Raw genomic sequence first — 19,946 nt, 5'->3', positions numbered from 1 at the left:
CTTTAAGCATCTGAGAGCCAGAAATAACAAAAATTCTACTTCATCAGCAATTGAAAAGGGACATTAGTTAGTCAGCCTGGCAAACAACAAAAGAGAATGCCAGAGAACAACTGAATATTAAACAGGTAAGAAATTGAATCTCCAGTGCATTGATCCATTGCTCTGGTCTTTTCCATTTAGGATGCCATTACCTGCTCTGTCTAAAGAGGTGAAGTACGGAATCTTGTGTGGCATGGGACTGTTTGTACTGTAATTAGTCAAATGTAGCCACCCAGAACATGATGCATACAATATATTGGGGCCGTATGCTCTGTCACTGTGACATGTTGATGATGAATGATAGCTGTGTATCTAGGCTGAACACCATCAGATGGTTGGTCACATCAGGTTTTGTAGTTAACCAATATGGATTCAGGGTACAGTACAGAGGATGATTGATTGGAAAAAATAAACATTGTTCAGATTCCTACAACATCAAGTATAACATAAAACAGACAAGGGTTGAACCGGCCAGAATGAAATAATCAGATATGCGTCACACGTGTTTAACCGTCACTGAAGTCAACATTTCATAGGGTTGGACATGTGAGTGCAGACTGTATACAGTAAATTGCAGTACCGCCCCCTTGTGGAAGAATTGAAAACTTACAATGCTACAAATATAGAAAAAAATAGTATCTTCTTGATAAAGGGTCATAATTACCCAGGTATTTGACCAAAATTCAACTTGCACCATGTTTTTATGAAAAAAGAAACTGGTAATGTTACATGATTAGTCATACAAAATTAAGGTGTGCTTTTGTTTAATGTAGCCCTCAAAGATGTTTGTTACTTTCAGAAATGAGGCTCAAATTGCATTTTGGTATAAATGAATTGATAAATGTGGCCTCTAGGACCCTATTCACAAAGAGTCGTAAGTTATTTAAATAATTTTTGTATGAATATAATAAAGGTTGATGCTCATGTTAGTTAAAGAAACCAGCAACAGCCGCGTCCAGTTTCATTAATATCAGTATTTAAACTAAACACAATTACAGTGGAAGGGTTCTGTTGTGATGGAGGATGAGGCTGATATCATTCACTGTTATAATTACAGTGAACAGCAACACAATTCCTTTTATCTTTTATTAATTGATTAGGTACTGTAGGACCTGGTCATCGGCTTCATTGCTGGAACAGAAATCTGGACTGGAGGAGACACATTTTCTTCCCCTGCTTCAGGACATGCAAAATAAAAGAGGCTTGCTCAAGGATATATACCCAGCTAAAAGTTCAACGTAGGTTATTGTGTGCCCTGTAAACAGATTAACTTCAAGTGTAAAAAGTAACAACTAATGATTAACTGGTTTAGCTTTACAAATGTTGCCAGTAAGCTTCTCCTTTGAAGTGTTTTTTTTTTCTGTCAACACAAAACACACTTTCTCTTTCTGTTTCCTCTAAAATGTTATTATACCAACAAAAGGAAATCCTCCTTTTCATTTCAGCTTCACTTAATGCCCTATAAAAGGGCTGTAATATGTAATTTGTACACCTCATATTGCTGTACAGAATAGCAGGCGGGTGGCTATTTGTCGCATGTTTGTAGCCAGTCACAACAGCTCAAGATACAGACGTGAAATTAAACAAACTGGACTGTTAAACAAGTCTGCATTGCAACTATGGAAAATGTAGTTAACAAGACACTGATGAATTACATTCTAGGGTAATATTAAACATAACTGTATGACATGTAAGGTACAAATTGTTCCCTGTGAAGTCCTGGCCATAAAATTATTCTACTGGTGTATAAATCATGATCTGACCCCAACCTATCTGTCCGATGTAACTGTCCCTCATGTTCCAAAGTGCACTTTGCGATCATCTAGCGCGGGAATGCTACAGATCCCTCGAGCTAATCTCAAAACATTTGGCTGTTATGCCCCAAAAGCCTGGAATGCCCTCTCAGACGAAATCTGACATGTAGACTCAACTTTTTCTCGTGGTCGGCTACTGAAAACCCATCTGTTCAGAGCTGCCTTTAACTGTTAAAACTGTCCCTTGTTCTTTTTGTCTGAATTGCTCTGGGATGTGAACATATGAAGGACTCTATATAAATGCAAGATAGACAGATAGATAGATAGATAGATAGATATGTGCTTAAATGTTTGCTGTTTACTTTAAAAACAACAAAAAAGCTGCATTATTTAATTTAGCCATGGCCATCAAAGCCCCACACTTAAAAGCAGCTTTCTAGGTCACTCTATTGCACTTATGTGCCATGCTGGTCCAGGGAATGAAGAAAGGATATGCTGTAGAGCTAGTTTCAATCACACTACTCCCACTCTCCTGCCTACAACAGCGCGATGCTTTCATTCTGCAATACTGGAATATTCTGTTACTATGCAAACATTGTCTTAGCCATTCATTTATTATGTAGCAGTAAAATCCCAGCCAAGCCATGTAAATATTAGGGTGTAAACTCTAAACCAGAGGTTCCCACACTTTTTTACCCTAGGCCCCCCTGTTCTGCGGCCCACTATTAGCACGGTGTAAGAAAATGTACAGGTGAAAAGCATTTCTTAAACCTGTAACACTGTGAATAAACTTCATCTAAGTTTTCTATTTTGAATCTTATTGTTATCTTCATTTGTATTTTATCGTTGTTTTTCTTTATTATATATAATGATGTTGTTCCTGGGAACCCCTGCTCTAAACCATGCAGCTTCACTGCTAAACTGGCAATCGAAGCCATGATATATCTACTGCCCTGGAGGCCCTTTTCATTACAACTCAATTAGATGCTATAAACAGTGCATGAGTTTAGTTCAAAGAAAAGGCCAGAAGTTCTTGGTTTCGTGAATCCCAGTACAGTACCTCCACCAGCGAGCTCATAACATCGGTCCTTTCTGAAACATACACAGATAGACGGAACCTTAAACAATAATATTACTGCTGGAGATTTAATGCAGTAGACAAAATTATTTTTTTTGTTTGTTTTAATTCCTAAGCTTGAAACAATGTCCTTCAGCTTGTGTTTACTACTACTGTACTAAAGAACTACCGTGCTGCTGCTTTACTATTCTCGATTGGCCAGAAGCAAAAAAACAAAGAAAAGCAAGGTCCAACAAACCTTTGGACCTAGTTACAATTCAACTTCTATACTGTTCTTTTCCCTAAAACAGCCATACAACAAACAAAAAAGACCATCTGCATGCAGCGCTCCATGTGTGACACTATATTTATCAATGTTTACATAAATGTATGGTACACGTTAACAGCACCATTAAAACTATGTACTACCATTATCAGGAAGCGTTTAGTTTCTCCGAAATGACACTGTATCATCTGCACACACTCGGTTTCAATCACAGAGCCCAGAACAGGAAGCAAAGCACAGCACTGCCTGACCTTTTGTTTTACAGCAAAGTAACATCTAACTTTCTATGGGAAACACAAAGGCAATACTTCATTTCAAGTATTCACCCATTAATAATGTGGCCCGATAATCATCTGGTAATTAGTTTTACAATAATTAATGCTGAGACTGAAAAATATACTGGCTGGGTTTATTCAAGGATAAACAATGTCATTCTGAGGTTCGTTCACTCACTTGGTGTATTGTGATGCACTGTCGGTCCAGATTCTTTTCACTGTTGGTGAGATGAGATGAGGTAAAAGCTCCATAAGCACTGTGTTTTCGGATGGTACTGTAGTATTTTTCATATAGGAATGGATTTACTCTTTCCAGGTTTATTCCAGTAGTTTGTAGGGGAACGGACTACTACCAAATAGAAGTCAAAATGAGACTGAAAAGTAGTGGGATCAGTGACTCAAAATTCAAACTGCTGTTTCAAGACCATTTGGTAAAGCTGAGTTTTACTAAAAGTCTTTGATCCACATGAATACGATGCTGGTAAGTTCACCGGACCGTCCAGGTTGAATGCAGTGGTTGTGCTGATGGACACTTTGGTAGCACTTTAGATTACAGAGGCATTACCGTGTAATTACATAGTAATAACACATTAACTACCAATACCTGATGCTCTTACATGGTAATTACTAATTGAATAGGTGAGTAATATGAGTTACCATGTAATTAAATCCAAGAACAAGATTATATTTAATGTAATTACAAAGTAGTTATCATGTAAAGAGACAAGAACCAATGTAGTTACCCAGTTATTACAGCAATTACATTACTATTCATGTGCTACCAAAACTTATTATACCATAGAATATTGCACCATAGTACAACACAGTATCAATGAAAGGGTGCAGAAAGCAATGTTATCATTTCGTTTTTTATAATACAGTTTGTGGAAAATCAATTTGCATCAGTAACCTGTTCATGTTTTTTATTGTTCTCACAGTTTACTGGAAGAAACAAAAACAAAACAAAAGCAGATGATAATCTGTTACAATAAATAACACTAGAACAATTTGATTATTTCCACATTTGTCACAGAAAAAAGGTGCCAGAGAATCCTGGTAAATAAGAATTGAGGAACAGATGTTACACACCATACAAGCATCTACAGTACGATTAAGAGGCACAACATGTAATGTATGTAAATCCTGCCCTGTTTTTCTATGAAGAAAACAATACTGTCCTCTTTAGTACTATTCAACTGATTTATGAGTGATCCCAAATTTTTTTTGTCCATGAGCAAATGGACCATCCTAATGCTCCTCCTTAGAATGCTAGTCAGGAGCCATAGTTACAAGATTTGTGTTTCTCCTTATAATGAGAACGAATGTGCTAGCTGAATGGCATTATGGGGAAATCAGAGCGTAACCATGCCACCTTATAACTGGATCTGCAGTATAAAGGGCTGCTTAAGAAATGGGGGGGGGGGGGGGGGGGGGGGGGGGGGGGGGGTACTAAGATTTGTAATGCTTTTAAACATAATGTATACCACTCAAGTTTTTGCCATCTGATTTAATTGTTTTTATAGCTCTACAGTGCCACAGAATGCCACTTAAGATGGGTTTATCTCTGGTCAAGACTTACTGATACTCAAAGGCAGCAGAAGACAGTGAGAATGCAGATTGAACAAGCTGTCTGCTAGGATCATTGCATACTTCATTATCCTGACAGACAGCTTTCTCACTCTCTGCAATCGGGAAAATACAAACAAGTGCTTTGTCCACCCCTCTACAAAGACTACATAACTCGTATTTGTCTGTTAGTGTGTCTGTGTCTTTTGTTTATTACTGCTTAATAACACACCCAGTAGGGTCTTGTTTGCTTATGGACTTAACTAATGCCACTGACATCTACATCAAAACAGGACCTGAATAGACAGCTGTGGCCATAACTCTTCTGTGTGGACAAATTGCTTACAAACAAGGCCAAACGTGTTTATGTGGTTCTAACTGATATATCCTCTAGAAAGGCAATTGCCTGGAACACAATGAACATACTGTTCCAATATGTTTATGTCTGTCTTGGGGTGTCTGTATAAAAATGGCCCTGTCTTGTGGACTCATTTCTGGATTAGATTAAGCCTGGTCTGTTTCTGAAATGTCTCTGCAGTATGTATTGGCCCTGTAGTTTATTGGGGGGATAGCCATTTCCTAACTGGATGATGTAAACTGCTAATTTATTGGGTTATGGTAGAACTCGTTTGTGACAAGAAGGCTGGTATTTATATTTATAAATGTCTGTTATTAGAATAGTTAAGCAAAGGAACTATATGGAAACCACTGGTTTGCTGTTTTAAACTTTACCTTCATTCTTGCAAAGGTAAGCAAGACCAAAATGCATGCTGTTAAGGCTATAGTAAAGGCTTCCATTGAATGCATACCCCCTGAATAGCTGCTACAGTGCATGTAAAGTCACCTTGCAAAGACTGAAACTACTACCTGACAATGACAGCCCCCTTTAGATTGACAATGTTTCTTAGGTAAGTTGAGGTATAACAGCTGTCTAGACAAAGCATTGATTAATATGTATATAGCGTCTGTCATATCAGGCTCTAGTCACAAAACTTTCGTTTTGATAAACAAAATATTTATGAAACTGCTCTAGGTGGTTGTTCAACAACAGCAGTTTCAAGAATATGATTTATCCTAATCATTTTGATAACAACGAGACTTTGGTTTCCTCCAATTAGCCTTGGCACTCTCTCCGAAAATACTCCTCCTGTTCTTTTAGTATAGTGCTGCAGAGTTCCTTTTATCATTGCTACTCCTATCTCGTTGTGTCTAAAAGGCTGTCAAGTGAGAGACATTCTGTTTTTGTCAGTCTATTCTCAGTCTGTTTTTCTGGCATGCTGTAACCAAGGATTAGTTGATGATACATAATTCTTTTTTCATGTGGGTAGATGGTGGGGGGGGGGGGGGGGGGGGGTACACAGGTCTAGTCAGGTTTGTACAGACACACAGTTCATTTTACAGACACACAAGTCATGAGTGTGGTGTGTCTCTTAAAATCACAGTAAAACCTATCAAATTACAGAGTGGCTGTGGAGAGATAGCAGTGGTCCATTTAAAAACAGGAAGCTCAGTCAAAGTTGTAGACATTGTTTTTGTTCACAGATATGTTTTCGAGCTTATTTTGCATGTGTGTGCTTTTAGCTCGTCCCCCTGTCTTGTCTTCTTGCAGTAGCTGGGTCTACCTCCTCAGCTTGCTCTTGAATGCCTGCTGCCCTGGCTGTGATACCCCAACGGCTCAAGCTGCATCACACTCTGTTATTACCTCGTCCTTCGTCCCTCACACTGGGGCACACTGCTGTCCCCCTGGCACCCACTTGCACCTGTATACATCACAGCTTGAAAAGCTCAAGACTTGCTTTGACTTTAATTTTGGTTTCATGTCATAAAACATCCTCTTTCACTTGTGGCTTCTCATAATGCCTGTCTGGGGACACTTTGTCTCTTATCATGCCACAGCCTATATGAGAAGGATCCAGCCCAGCAAAAGCTTTTCTTCGCAGTAGGAAGCGTATGTAATCAGTAGTCTTGCCTGTCATACCTAGTAATTGTTGAAATTATCAAACAAGGAGATTACAATCAACACGTTTCAATATTGCGTATGTTAAATGTGTAATCTGAGCATCAAATACCTCAGAGTTAAAACTACTTATTGTTAGATTCCAAATGTACCAACATTTCCTCCAGTGCACATTAATTACCAGGATCCCTCTGTTTTGAATTCTGTTCTGAAAAACCGCTGACAGGCATACACAGCCTTGGAGATCTCTCTCCTTCCATTCAGCTTCTCCCCTCTTGAGTATGACCAGGTTTCCATGGAAACAGGGTTAGGGTCAAGGTACCAACATGAGTGACTCATATAATTGAGGAATATAACACAGCTATGGCCAAAAGTTTTGCATCACCTAGAATTTTAGGATTGAAATAATTTTTTCTTTTATCCAGCCAAGCTAGAGTGATGATTTTTGGTTGCCCAAGGCATCAGCTCATTAACCCTTTGCTGCCCAGTGTCTAATATATTTGAGATTGAGAAACTAGTTATTAATTACTATTGCAACATACCCAGGGCAGTAAAGGGTTAATACCACAATGTATCACTTAGTGGTGTTAACTTTCATAGTTAAGCAACTATGTAAAATGGGCTACAACACCACCCCTATGGACTATTTTACAGTGGTGCTTGATATGGTGAGACCAAAGCTGCATAAAAAAATACCAAGGGAAGCCATGAGCCCTTGAAAGAGATTGGCTGTTTGTTTAAACAAACACACACCCTAAAGCTAATGAAACAAAAAATGAAAACTAAAGGAAGAAAAGTTTTTTTGTTATCATTTATCAAATCAAAGAGAATCAAAGAAAGAAAAATGTGTCAATATTTTGTTTGTTAATAATCTTCGTTGTTTACTGCCTAAGCATGTATTAGCTGCTGTGAATATTTTATTGTTGTTGGGGGGGGGGGGGTTGTTTTTGCGCCGCAGGGTGACCTGCTGCCTGTCACTGTCAGTTTTGGCCAGTCTCCACTATCCTAGTCACGATGGCCGAGCATCGCAGCAGTGGAAGACAAGAAAGAAAATAAAAAGCACTACTGTTTTTCCAAGAATCGGTCTGGACAATCTTTTTTTTGTTTGTTTTTGTAAATGCACGTAAAGCAACTGTTATATTTGGAAAATCTATTGGATGGGCGGTACAGATCATCATCCCATGCAGAGATGGAAGCGACCATTTTTTGTTTTTTTAATGTTCTAATGGTTTATTGTACGGTTGGTACATCATTTTACGTGCCTCCTCTCGTTTGTAAACTTTATGTTCTTTATAACACTTAGGTTAACTATAATGGGAAACAAGGAAAAAAAAAATCGCCCGCTCTGCCCACTCAGTGTGAATGACCCTTAATGGACTTACACTATTAAGCGTCCTCAGTTCAACCTGAGAAACATTTTAAAAGCCCTCAAAATGCTGTTTCACAAGACCACAGATACAGTAGATGTTGTCTGGAAGTAATGTTAAATAAGAAAAAAAAGCACTTACCAACATGCTGTTGAAGATGACATACATTATCAGCATCCAAAGGAGTCTGTAAGCCATGTGTAGGCCACCCCAGAGCCACACCAGAGAAATCAGGGCAAAGAGATACATCACTAGCGGGACCTCTGAAAAACAAAAACATGCAGGCCACATTTCAATTCACTGACATGACTTCATCTGTTGTGAAGAAGGTTATCCGCAAACACTGTCCCCCTGTCACACTAAAGTAAAAAATACTGCTAATGACCACAGCAAACACATTCTTGTTAGGCTTTGATGTTAGTATAATTGAATGGTACAGTGGTTAGCAAGGATACCTTTTAAACTGATTCACCCATATATGGCTGACTCAGCCAAGGCACAAGTTTAAAATGTTTTGGTTTTCTTGGGTTGGCTTTGCTAATCCTCTTTGTTTATATAGAAAAAGTACTATACGCACGTTGTGCCTCATATACAGGATGCCTCGTATACAGGGTGGGAAGTATAACTGGGTTCATTATTCTTCTACATAATACATTAAGGTATTTTTTATAGCATTAAAAAAGGGATAAATAATTAATCACATCTATAAACTATACAAAAATCAAAGCACCCCTGAGCCATATTGAAATACATTAACCAACTGCACCACCTTACCCACTATACTGTACACTAGCCACCACCATGCACTGGGACTCAATGTGGACAAAGTCCTGAAATCAGGTGTCAGTAAACCACAGAGCCATAGGAGCACTGAAGCGTGCTTAATAAAACAAGGACATGCGCTGGTGTAATCAGAGAAAGACCATGGTCCCATCACACCAAGAGTTACTGTAGTTATATTTCTTATTGTATAACAATGGCATCTACTTTGCAAGTTTATTTTTTATCAGATTGTTCACTGAGAGCACTTTAACTCAATTCCAACTCAGAGCTTTGTTCCATCCAGGTGAGTTAAACCATTTACAACCTGGTTGAAACAAACTCCTGGATAGTTCAATAAATAATCAGGGACCTCGTTGGAATCATGGTTTGGATTAGCCACATGTGTGAATAACCCTGACACAGCTACCAACATCATAACATCATAAGGTCACTTTAGGATACCTTTAGGACAGGAATTGTAAGCCTTCCAAATGAAATATCTGCACTCAACCTATCTGCATAATGGAAAACAGCTCTGTTGATCATTTTACACTTTTTTCCATTTAGACAAGAGTGAATGACTAATTTTTTCCAGACTTCTTAAAAGCCCTTATCAATGCAAACAACTGTTTTATTGCTGTTGGGTAGGCAGCGAAAATACATTTATGAATTCATTAGGATACTGTAATCAAGTTCCATAACTTGGCAACTGCTGTTTCCAGTAGCTTTAGGCATTCTGAATGTGCTTAAACTGGAATCAATCCCAGTGGCTGAAAAAAAGTGCAGAAGTGTTTTTGGCATACATCACTGAGAGAGAAAGCACTGTTAACCCATTTCTTGGGGATATTAGTTTCTGCAATACCATTTTTGTATCCATATTGGGCCCATGTTCAGTGTCCAGGTTTATTTGAAAATGTTTTAAACAATGGAGAGAAAAAACTCAACCTAGTTCAACTGCTCCTGTCTGCAACTTTGTCCGTTCTTACTTTTCTCCTTGTGGGCAAACAATATGAAAACTGTGCATATTATCATATATGACCATTGTTACTTTATCCACAGATGTTTCAAAAGAAAGGCAACGTTACAGGACATAACAACTTGCAACAGTACGAGGTACACAAGAGACAGCAACAGCACTTGGTAAGACTGTTTTGTCACTGAGAGTGTTTTATTACACTTATATGGTAAGAACAGCACAAAGAAGCTTTTGGGTGGGATGTAAAATCTCACCTCAAGCCTAAACCACCCGATAAGATAAGACATCTGTATACAATAAGCTTTAGAAGGACTTTACAGCATGTGAGCTAGTTATAGGCTGCTGTGATCTGTCTCTAAGTCAGTAAGTTGACTTGTTCCCAGGTGTACCGAAAATGTCAGCAACCAAAAATCTTTCCACCTGGTCCTCATTCAACTAAAAAGGTCTGACCCAAAACAAAGTTTTGTGTCCTTTTAAAATGATTACTGTACATTAGCCAAAGATGTTTGTGTTTTTTTGTTTGTTTTTTTTGTTTTTTTTATCTACTTCTGCTGTTGGGTTGTTATAAATAACAAAAATGACACTGAAGGGAGGACATGAACTGTTACATAATACATTCATTTTTCCAAATATAACAGAACCGCAAGCAATTCTGCCAACTTAGATTACAGTCTTGTTAGATCTCAGATGAGTTGGTTCTAGTCAGTACTGGGAGAACAAAGAACAACGAATCAAAAAGGTGAAACCATTGTGACAGACTGAACCAGTGCCACATTCTGCTGTATGATGGCCCTTCCAATCTACTAGACCCAAGCCCTTTTCAATCTGAGTTTGGTGGTTACCAATAGTGTAAGAACATACAACAAGTAGGAGGCCAAACAAAAGTAGTCTATTCAGCCTATCAATGCATCTTCAGTTTCAAAGAGCTAACTGTTCCCAGTACCACAACCAAGCAGATCTTGAAGGATCCCGATGAACCAGCAGCAACAACATGGTTTGGCATTCCATTCTATACACGGATCGTTCTCTGTCCTGAATCTGACTCCGCTCAATCTCCGCATGTCATCTCTGTTCCTGGTCCATATTTTCTAGGCTAATTAGGTCTGGGACTTCTAGGATTAGTCTAGTTGGTCTTCATGGAAGTCTCTCAAAACTTACAATGTCAACAAGACAAGCATTCAGCCATCCGACCCGCCTCTGCTCGCATGGTTTCTATGGCTGATTGTTCCCAGAACTCTGTCTAGTCAGCTCCTAAAGGGTTCCTATAACTTAGCAGCAACACATTTGCAAGAACAGTGATACTCACTGGTGTCTCATTCCAGAGACGTGTCCCAACCAGGCCCTTATTTATTCAATTGGACAGTCCTAAGTCATGCTCCAGCCTGGTCTTTAATTGCTTAATTGAACCTATCATTTGGGAACAACATCAGGAATTGGAATGGACTGAAATAGCCACAAGTGTGTGCCACTTGTGCAAAAGAACCTATGAAAAGAACACATTTGGGCACAGCAAATGATGAACCAATTCATTGCCAAAAAACGAAAGTTGAATTCCCACAAGAAATAAAGGAAACAATACACGATAAACAGCATGTCTGCTAGAAGGGTCAAGAATCTGTGTAGTAGAAACTTCACTGGCACCGAGCAGTTAGGCAGGTTCTGGCCAGTGTTTGATTTTCTGAAGAAACACAGGCAATTAAAGTAAAAAAAGGAATTAATCAGGCACTTTTCCAACCTCGCAAATAAGCTTCTCTGGCATTGTTTACTTTTTTGGTACAATTGCAGAACGACTGGGTGGGACACATTAAATGGATGTGCAGCTGCCCCCTCAGAAACAGTGGCAGCTACTAAACCATCTGCAAAACCCTAGTGGTCTTTTTGTAAATCACCTCACTGAAGAATCAGGCTAGAATCTTTTCCAAGGCAAAAACAAGGCAGCATTCCTGAGAAAACTCTGCCACCACAGTTAACTGCTAGACCAGAGTTAGTGCCAAACAAGTCAAGAAAAATAAAACTGAATAAAACTGGATGTGAGTCAGTTTATTCCAGACTCCTCACTCTGTTTTTCCATAAGCATAAGCAAATTCCACACTGTGGTTTGAGCCAGGGTCCAGAAGCAGCAAAAGATATTTTTTTCCAGAAACAGGAGACTCATTCAGTCACAATAAAATGCAGATGTGTCAGAGGGGTTTCGAACAAAACAGGCCAGTAACAAGGTCACTGTGTTGCTATGTAGTTTGAGTACAGTGCACTCCGTTTATAAGTATCACTGATATAAGAATCAACCGCATAGAGTGATCAAAGCCACTGGGACAAAATGATTCCTATACTTGCAAAAAATAATCTGCTTGTAAGAATCAAGCAATCCGCTTATAGCAATAGTTTCGGGGCATACTGACTACATGTAATATGGTACTGTATTAACTGCAATGACAAGAACAGCCAATAAAGCTGTTTTGAATTTGATCACACCTCACATGATTAGGCACGTACGCAGCGTGGATCGTTCAATGATACAGGAAACACTGGACAAGTTTGTAATCAAACAGTGACTGCACCACTGCATTGTGCAGGTATGTTTTTTGTATTCTCTATTAATGAAACTCTGTTTCAATAAAGTGAATACACATTCATTAAATACATACTGAATACTGAGTACAGCATTGTGTGATATACGCGGCACGGTGAGGGGGGGGTAGCGTCACGGTGGGGGGGAGGGGGGATTGCAGAGCTTTGTATTTCCACTTAGTGAAAAACTGTGAAATTTGCATCGCAACTGAAAATAAGTAAGCCACAGATGCTTAAATGCAGTGGTAGGCCTCACAGTAAAATATTGTACTGTAATGTCATTTTAATTTAAAGACCATTACATGTAACACCACACAACAGTTAAACTAGGCACCCTCTTGAGGGTAGTAGTAAAATAAGATTCAGCAGCCTTGAGTAAACATAATCTTGATTATAACAAGTTGCTTACACACAAGGACTTGTTTTGACTGTTTTGTCCTCAGTGATTGAGCGCCATTGACATTTGTATACTGTATTTAAACTGCTGATGTGCGTAGGTGCTTTTGCCAATTGTAATCATATCAGTTTGCTTTTAACCATTAACCGCTTATAAGAATCAAATCATCTGGGGTGGATGTGATTTTTATAAACGGAGTGCATTGTTTCACATTCTCAGGTTTGTGTGTGGATACAGTAGGCTGATGTTTGTATCATTTAACAAAACTAAAATGCTTTTGCCCAAGTGAACAATTCAATTACACCATAATATGTTAGGATCTCAATTATAAATACAACACATTGGCTTAGGGTTCAGAGTGAATGAATAAAATGGCCAAACCTTACCCCTAGCCCTCACTTTAACCTTAAACTCAAGCCAGGGGTGTCCTAATTCACTTGTATCAATGTGCAAATTGGAAAATATTGATTAAATAAGAATACAGAAGGACATTTTCCAGTAGTGATTTATTTAATATAAAATGCTTAGTTAACAATTCAAACACACAGTGCATGAACACTGCAATAAGAATTGTCACCTGAGAATGGGGAGACAGTGAAGCTCATATCTCTCGTTTTTCATTGTTGGAATACAAACATGCCAATAAAAAAAGCTAATGGGGTATGACAAAGTATTCTGTTAAATACTCATGCTGAATAAACAGAAAACAATTAAGCCACACAAAAAAGGGACCTGTGCCTTGTTAAAAGGCGGTTATAAAAAGGTTTTTCCAGACACTGAGTGACACGTTGATCCTTTGTAGCTGAGCCACAACCTCATTTACGAAACACAAACAGAAGGATTCTGAGAAATACAGTATGTGCCTGCAGTTTCTAAAATAAAGCCCCTATAAAAGGTGGAAATCACTGCGAACGCTCGTGAGTGTGCAGCGGTGATCTAATTGCCAGCACAGTCTGTATTCTTTTCAGTTTGCTCCTACTGCTGTAAAGCACTCTGGCAAGGATGTCATTATTTCCACCGGCAGAGCAGTGGGTGACTGAGCAAAAGCCACTTGTGAGGTTTGATCTCTAAATGCTTCCTTCACAAAACACTGTACAGCTGCAGCGTGTGGGTTTCGGTGTCCGGTTTGCACACATGAAAAGTTAAAAACATACTGATGGCCCGTCTTGTGAACCTGTCTTCAATTGTTTAAACTTCACTAGATAAATTCTCAAAGTTACCCTAAAATAACGACAAGTCTGTTGAATTACGGATCTGCACAATGTGGTTGTTGGTGTGCAAACCTGGTGTAATCCTGGCTAATTCATTCCTGCCAGGACTGTAAATTAAAACTGAAAGCTCAGGGAGTACAGTACACGAAGTAAACTTAAGTCTGAAATAGTAACAATCTTATATTCCCATATAATACTCTCTGACACTCACAAACGAGTGGTAAAGAATAGTGTTGTTTTATTACAATTGGAGAAGCGGTTCTCAAGATGTACTGTAAGTAAACATACACTGTAAGGGCAACAGTTACAGTAAACCTTAATCATTATTTTTTATGATTACTTTGGAATGAAAAGCAGCTGTACGGGTGTTCTTGGATGACACTGTTTATTCAAGACACAAAGGCAAAACACATCCTAGCATGCCAACTACATGGAGGTCACATAAACCTGTGGGGTCACTGGTCACCTAAAACGGAAAATATACAATAGGCATACAGTTAAGTAACTCCTGTGTTTACCACCAAACTGAACCTGAACTGCTGGGTCAAAGGTTGTGATGAAAGACAAAACATCTGAAACACATTATCTGTATATCATGCCCATTCAGTATTATGATATACACAGATCAAACACCCTATAAACACACACACACACACACACACACACAAAAACAAAAAACAAACAAAAAAAAAACATCCTATTGCAATATACCTAGAGCAGTAAATAAAGTAAATAAATAAGTCAGTAAACTAACCTTGTTGGTGCTCCAGGCCAGGCAGTGGCATGGTAAGCACTAAGGGTGTGCAGAGATGCCCTTAGTAGATTATGTGCACGTCAGTTGTGGTGGTCGTGCAGTGTTGTGAGTTACAGGTTAATTAGAAGAAATTCTGCCCTTCATTAAATACACTTGAATCACTTTATATAATAAACTGGAATATGCCTTGGCTTTAACCCATGATAAAGAGTACTACCGGCAGGCATTGTGATTCCCATCTGTTTGAGTAATTCTCAGGATATGTAATCTACTTTTCTACTGCACTGTCGTTATAAGCTCTGGTTGAAGCTTGCCTACTACACAGTAGCATTTTGAAGTATTCACTTATAAAGCACAACGTGATAGACGTGTTTATTATGCTGCTAGGTGGGCTGTGTTTTCCGTATTTTAAATTCTCATGAAATATTAGCAGTCGAGATCCCATTTCTTTTGCTGAAGCAGCACATAACAGTACATTGTCTGCAACAAGGTAATTTGCAGGCCCCCTCACGGCTTGTCTGTAGTTACGCTGAGCGACTATCATCGGGATGTGTGAAGACTTTTATTATGAACACAAGTTTGCTGATAGACCAGTAATCAAATACTGCACAGGAGAATGTTCCAAAACATGTGCACAACTGAAACTTAAAGTTCATGTCAAGGTCACCATTATATTTTTTGGGGAGAGTGTCAAGAGTCTGCAACGCTGTGAATCGCTTTCATGCTGTTACCGTGTCCTTGTAACTTAAGTTGGTTTGTAAGCAAGCCTGACCTATTGAGGTATGTGGGCACTACAGTGCAGATTCAGTACCTTACTTCTAGTGCATCTTATCTCCTCTTCTACATGTTTTAAGATTAGCAAACTTGTTTACCGTGTTATTGGTGTGGAACAATGGGTTGATATTTATTCAGCTGGGGAGCTGCATACTCAGTAATTACCCTCATCATCCTTTGCTTGATTCTCAGCGATCACTTGTGGTTTGAACATTAATCACTTAGCATGCTAGTTTTGATCATTTCTTTAGTCTGAAAAAATTGTATAACGACGATAATCATGTATTCTGACAGTCATGTAAAGCAAAAAAAGATCAACTCCACTCCTGCTGAGCTGTTTGGTCTTCTCTTTCTCTGTAGACAAACGGTTTGTCTATAAACAGATGCTGCGGGCGCTGGGTGTTCAGCCAAATGACTTGAATTGTGAGAAAGGATACTGATATGGCTATATTTTAAAAAAGAGGACAGAAAACAATAACAAGATTGTGCAAGAGAGAAAGAACTGCGAAATAGGGAGAAAGACACAAACACAGGAGGAAAAACATGATTGACAATAATCTTTTCTGGACTAAATATCTTTTACTGCTTTCTAAAATGAACCTCTCTGAAAATACTTTTCCTGCATCAAGTGTTGTTTCACACTGTTTCATAATGGACACGCTGTATGAACACTGTTTCATAATGGACACGCTGTATGAACACTGTTTTCATTCTTAATGCAGTACAAAGTTAGATACATGTTTTTCAAAATGATATCATCCTGTAATATAACCTAGGAGCCCACCTACAGAGAGCTGCCCATGGAGTTTCATAACCAGCTTTGCAGTCTTTGTTCTTGCAGTATAATTAATACAGAAACCTTGCCTTTTCAAAATAAATATATTCAACAGATCAAATACTGTAATGCAATTGACTGCATTTTTTTCATCTAAAAATGTCTGTAATAAGAGTTATCTTCAGCAAATATCATATCCGGAAGGTTAGGTTGGTGTCAAACATGGATTTGTCTCTTCTTCTATGAAGTGAATCCATGCCCATTACAAGTAGCTCGTTGGTTACAGACCTGGTGCCCTAACTTGAAGCAGGAGCAAAAGCAAAGGAAGCTTTCTGTTTTTTGAGACTGCATGAATACAGAATCTCCAGTTTATGTTCTATCTCACTGCTGTCCTCCGATCTCCAGTCTCTTTACACTCAGGAGCTTGACAGTGTACAGTTCCTGATGATTTTGCCTAATGTAACCCACAGTTTAATGTGATGCTCCCTGTGGAATCGTCTGTGACATGACCCTGCGTTGTATGACTCGTCCTGCACACCACACATCACTCCTTTACCAGGTTAGCTACTCAGAGACCCTAAAGGAGACTTTTCAGAGAGGATTAAAACAATTGTAACTGTGTTTAAACTGGCATGAAACTATTTTGAGCAATAATTTAACTTTTGTGACACGCAACTAACATGTTTCTAGAAAATTTGCTGACAATATAAATTTATTTAAAAAAAAAAAAAAAAAACACCCCCCTATCTTATACCACTGGGCCCCTGGATGCCAGGATTTTGTAAGCTAAACCCATGAACGTGTAGCCCCCTTCATGCACTGGCAGCTAAGAGCTGAGAATTTAAATATAAGTGCTCTTTTAAAACGGCAACGAAAAGGCAAAACCACTAGAGTTCTTTTGAGGTTAGCATCAAAGTGAAAAGTACCTTATCGAAAGAACATCTTATCACATAAACAAAACAGCTCATTACCTTTCAGTCCCAAATGAGATAAGAACTAAATGGAACCACCTATCTGCTTCCTCTCATAAACCTCGGTTATTACATACTTCAATTATACAGTATTGGGTGAGCAATATCCTTCTCTGGGTTTAGGTTTTGGATAAGAGTGATCCAAAATTGAACTCATGTTCAAAATAGGGACCATTTTCATATTTTAATATCAACATAATACACAAAAAGTGGGTGTATGAGCCTTTAAAACGAAGGAGTTTTTTTCATCTCACGCTGGAGTTCTCTGGATCAACATGCTAACCTGTTTGAGACCGTGCGACAACACAATTCACTGCAGATAAACTAGGATACCAGTCCAATCCAGTGATCATCTCCTAAACTTCAACACACATTCTACTAAGCTAAAACTTCTGCTGCTGTTTTGCTTGACACATTTAGAATGTCTCAACCGGTTGTTTAATATAAAGAATGTTGCAATTTTTAAGTAAAACTAAACAATGGTGGTGAAAGGTAGTCTCTTTTAGTGGCATAATATTCAAACATGTTATTTCCATGAATCTTGACTCATCAGTAATAACTGTGAGCTACATTATTTCGAACAAAAATACCTTTGATCTGATGTGATGATTTAGGGACCTTTCTTGTAGGAGTATGTCATGACTCACCTTCTACTGTATCAACCCTGTCCTCAATTCCAAAATACATTAAGAGCTACATGTACTGCACTCCATGTTTGTTTTAAGGGCTTTGCCCACTGGATCCACTCCGCCATGTGTTCTTAACATGCGTAATTGTGATGCGTCAATTAATTTAATGAGCATGTACATTCCCTAGTGCACCCTGCACATGTGAGTCCGTAATTGTACACACGATGGTGATGCATCAATTTTGGAATCAAAACAAGTTTGATTTTATCCTTTTTGACATGCATTAAAAATGATACTGACCAATGGTAATCACTTGATTAGACACCGACAAACAAAATGGAAGTTATATACAATTACAAGCGTGTGTGTGCTGGACGTATTCACTGCCACGGACACAGGGAACTCTTGCCACAGACATGCATGTCTGTGTATGGACAAGTTGCTGACCCCTGGCCTTAACAGTCAGAAAAGAGGGGCAGTACACAAAAGTGATGGAATTTCTGGCTCCATACACAGAGTAGAAGGTCACTATGGTGAAGTATTTTCAGTAGCTCATTGATAGCTTCCCAACTTTTATATATATATTTATTACAGGAGTGAGTGTTTCAAATAAAATATTGGTCATAGTTTTTGATGCTATGACAACTCTATGCTATTGTGTAATATAAATATATATATACTTTTTTTAATCCTATATTGCGTAACATTACTGTTGGTATAGAAGAAACGTAATAATTAGCAAACGTTTTAACTTCCGTCTTTAGTGCACTAAAAAAATAAAGTGGTTAATGATCAGCGTTTGCTGATCAATAAGTTTATACTACATTTAACAATGTTTTTGTGTTCAACGTTATGCAAGATGTAACAACAGAATTGTGTTTATTTTTTATTAAAAAGCTGAAACTAGGTATATTTACTACAAAGCATCCACAACACTCGTGACTTTTTCGAATGACGGATGACACATGACGGAACCAACCCAGTAGGCAACAGCCTTTAATCATGTAGCAGGATATCTACCCCATTCCCATCCAGCCTTTAGACTTTCTGCACTGCCATCCTACAAATAGAACCTCCGCCAGTGCCAAGGGTCAGGCTGTGCTGCTCCCTCTGCGCTGCCTACTGTCAGCCACACCAAGACATGAAAACATAGCGAGGTCCACACATTGTGTCAGACACAGGCCTAAAAGCTTTTGCCACAGCACGTTTTCTGTCAGTCTAGGGATCACAGTCTTGACAACCTACTATCATATTACTACTCAAAGAAACACTGAGAGCAAGTCAGGGCGGTGATGTCTTAACTTTACAATTTTATAAGGAAGGGAGAACAACAACAACAAAAAAAAAACACCTTGTATATAATGGGAGAATTTAAAATCATTGCTGTATTATTTAGACAGGACTTAAACCTGGCAAAATGGGACCGTCTGATGGGAAGAGGCTAAAAGCTTGTGCTGGGAGTGTCTGCTTCTCAAACATACTGCAAGACTATAAAAGGAGGGCTGTGTGTCCCTGAGTGGCTCACATATCTCACTTACATGTTGCTGCCTCAACATCATAATTGTCTAGCTCTGTGTTTCCCGTCCCAAGGTCGTTTACTGATATCCACCCTTTTATTTGTCTGCCGCCACCATAAATAAAGTGACTAAGAAGTTGCTGAAAACATGTTTACGCAGTAACCGTATGGATTCTGCATGTGCGGGAAATCTACAGATTACCTAAACAGGATCAGATAGCAGCTTTCTGTTTTTAGCAGTTCAAGCAAACACAAAGTGTTCATCTGGGCTTGCCTTATCTTGTTATTTTTTTTTTATCTCTAAAAAGTTAT

At 38.6% G+C, this 19,946-nt stretch overlaps 1 protein-coding gene and 1 long non-coding RNA gene across 5 annotated transcripts in view; one reads left to right on the top strand and one right to left on the bottom strand.

Annotated features, from left to right (window-relative positions):
- LOC121313039 (adhesion G-protein coupled receptor V1-like) overlaps nucleotides 1–19,946 on the bottom strand; it is a 185,786-nt gene that overhangs the window by 6,757 nt on the left and 159,083 nt on the right. For all 4 annotated transcript variants that reach the window (XM_041245163.1, XM_041245188.1, XM_041245171.1 and 1 more), the window contains one exon: nucleotides 8,443–8,564. In XM_041245163.1, coding sequence (XP_041101097.1) covers nucleotides 8,443–8,564 — 122 coding nt within the window. The remainder of the gene's footprint in view (nucleotides 1–8,442; nucleotides 8,565–19,946) is intronic.
- Nucleotides 1–19,946, top strand: part of LOC121313067 — a 39,123-nt gene that overhangs the window by 18,531 nt on the left and 646 nt on the right. Inside the window, exon 2 of the long non-coding RNA XR_005949942.1 lies at nucleotides 10,123–10,203. This is a non-coding gene — a long non-coding RNA (uncharacterized LOC121313067). The remainder of the gene's footprint in view (nucleotides 1–10,122; nucleotides 10,204–19,946) is intronic.

Source organism: Polyodon spathula, chromosome 1, assembly GCF_017654505.1.
Source record: "Polyodon spathula isolate WHYD16114869_AA chromosome 1, ASM1765450v1, whole genome shotgun sequence".
In the NCBI taxonomy this organism is placed as follows: Eukaryota; Metazoa; Chordata; class Actinopteri; order Acipenseriformes; family Polyodontidae; genus Polyodon; species Polyodon spathula.
The sequence above is the reverse complement of the archived record's forward strand: the minus strand, read 5'-3'. Positions and strand labels throughout refer to the sequence as shown.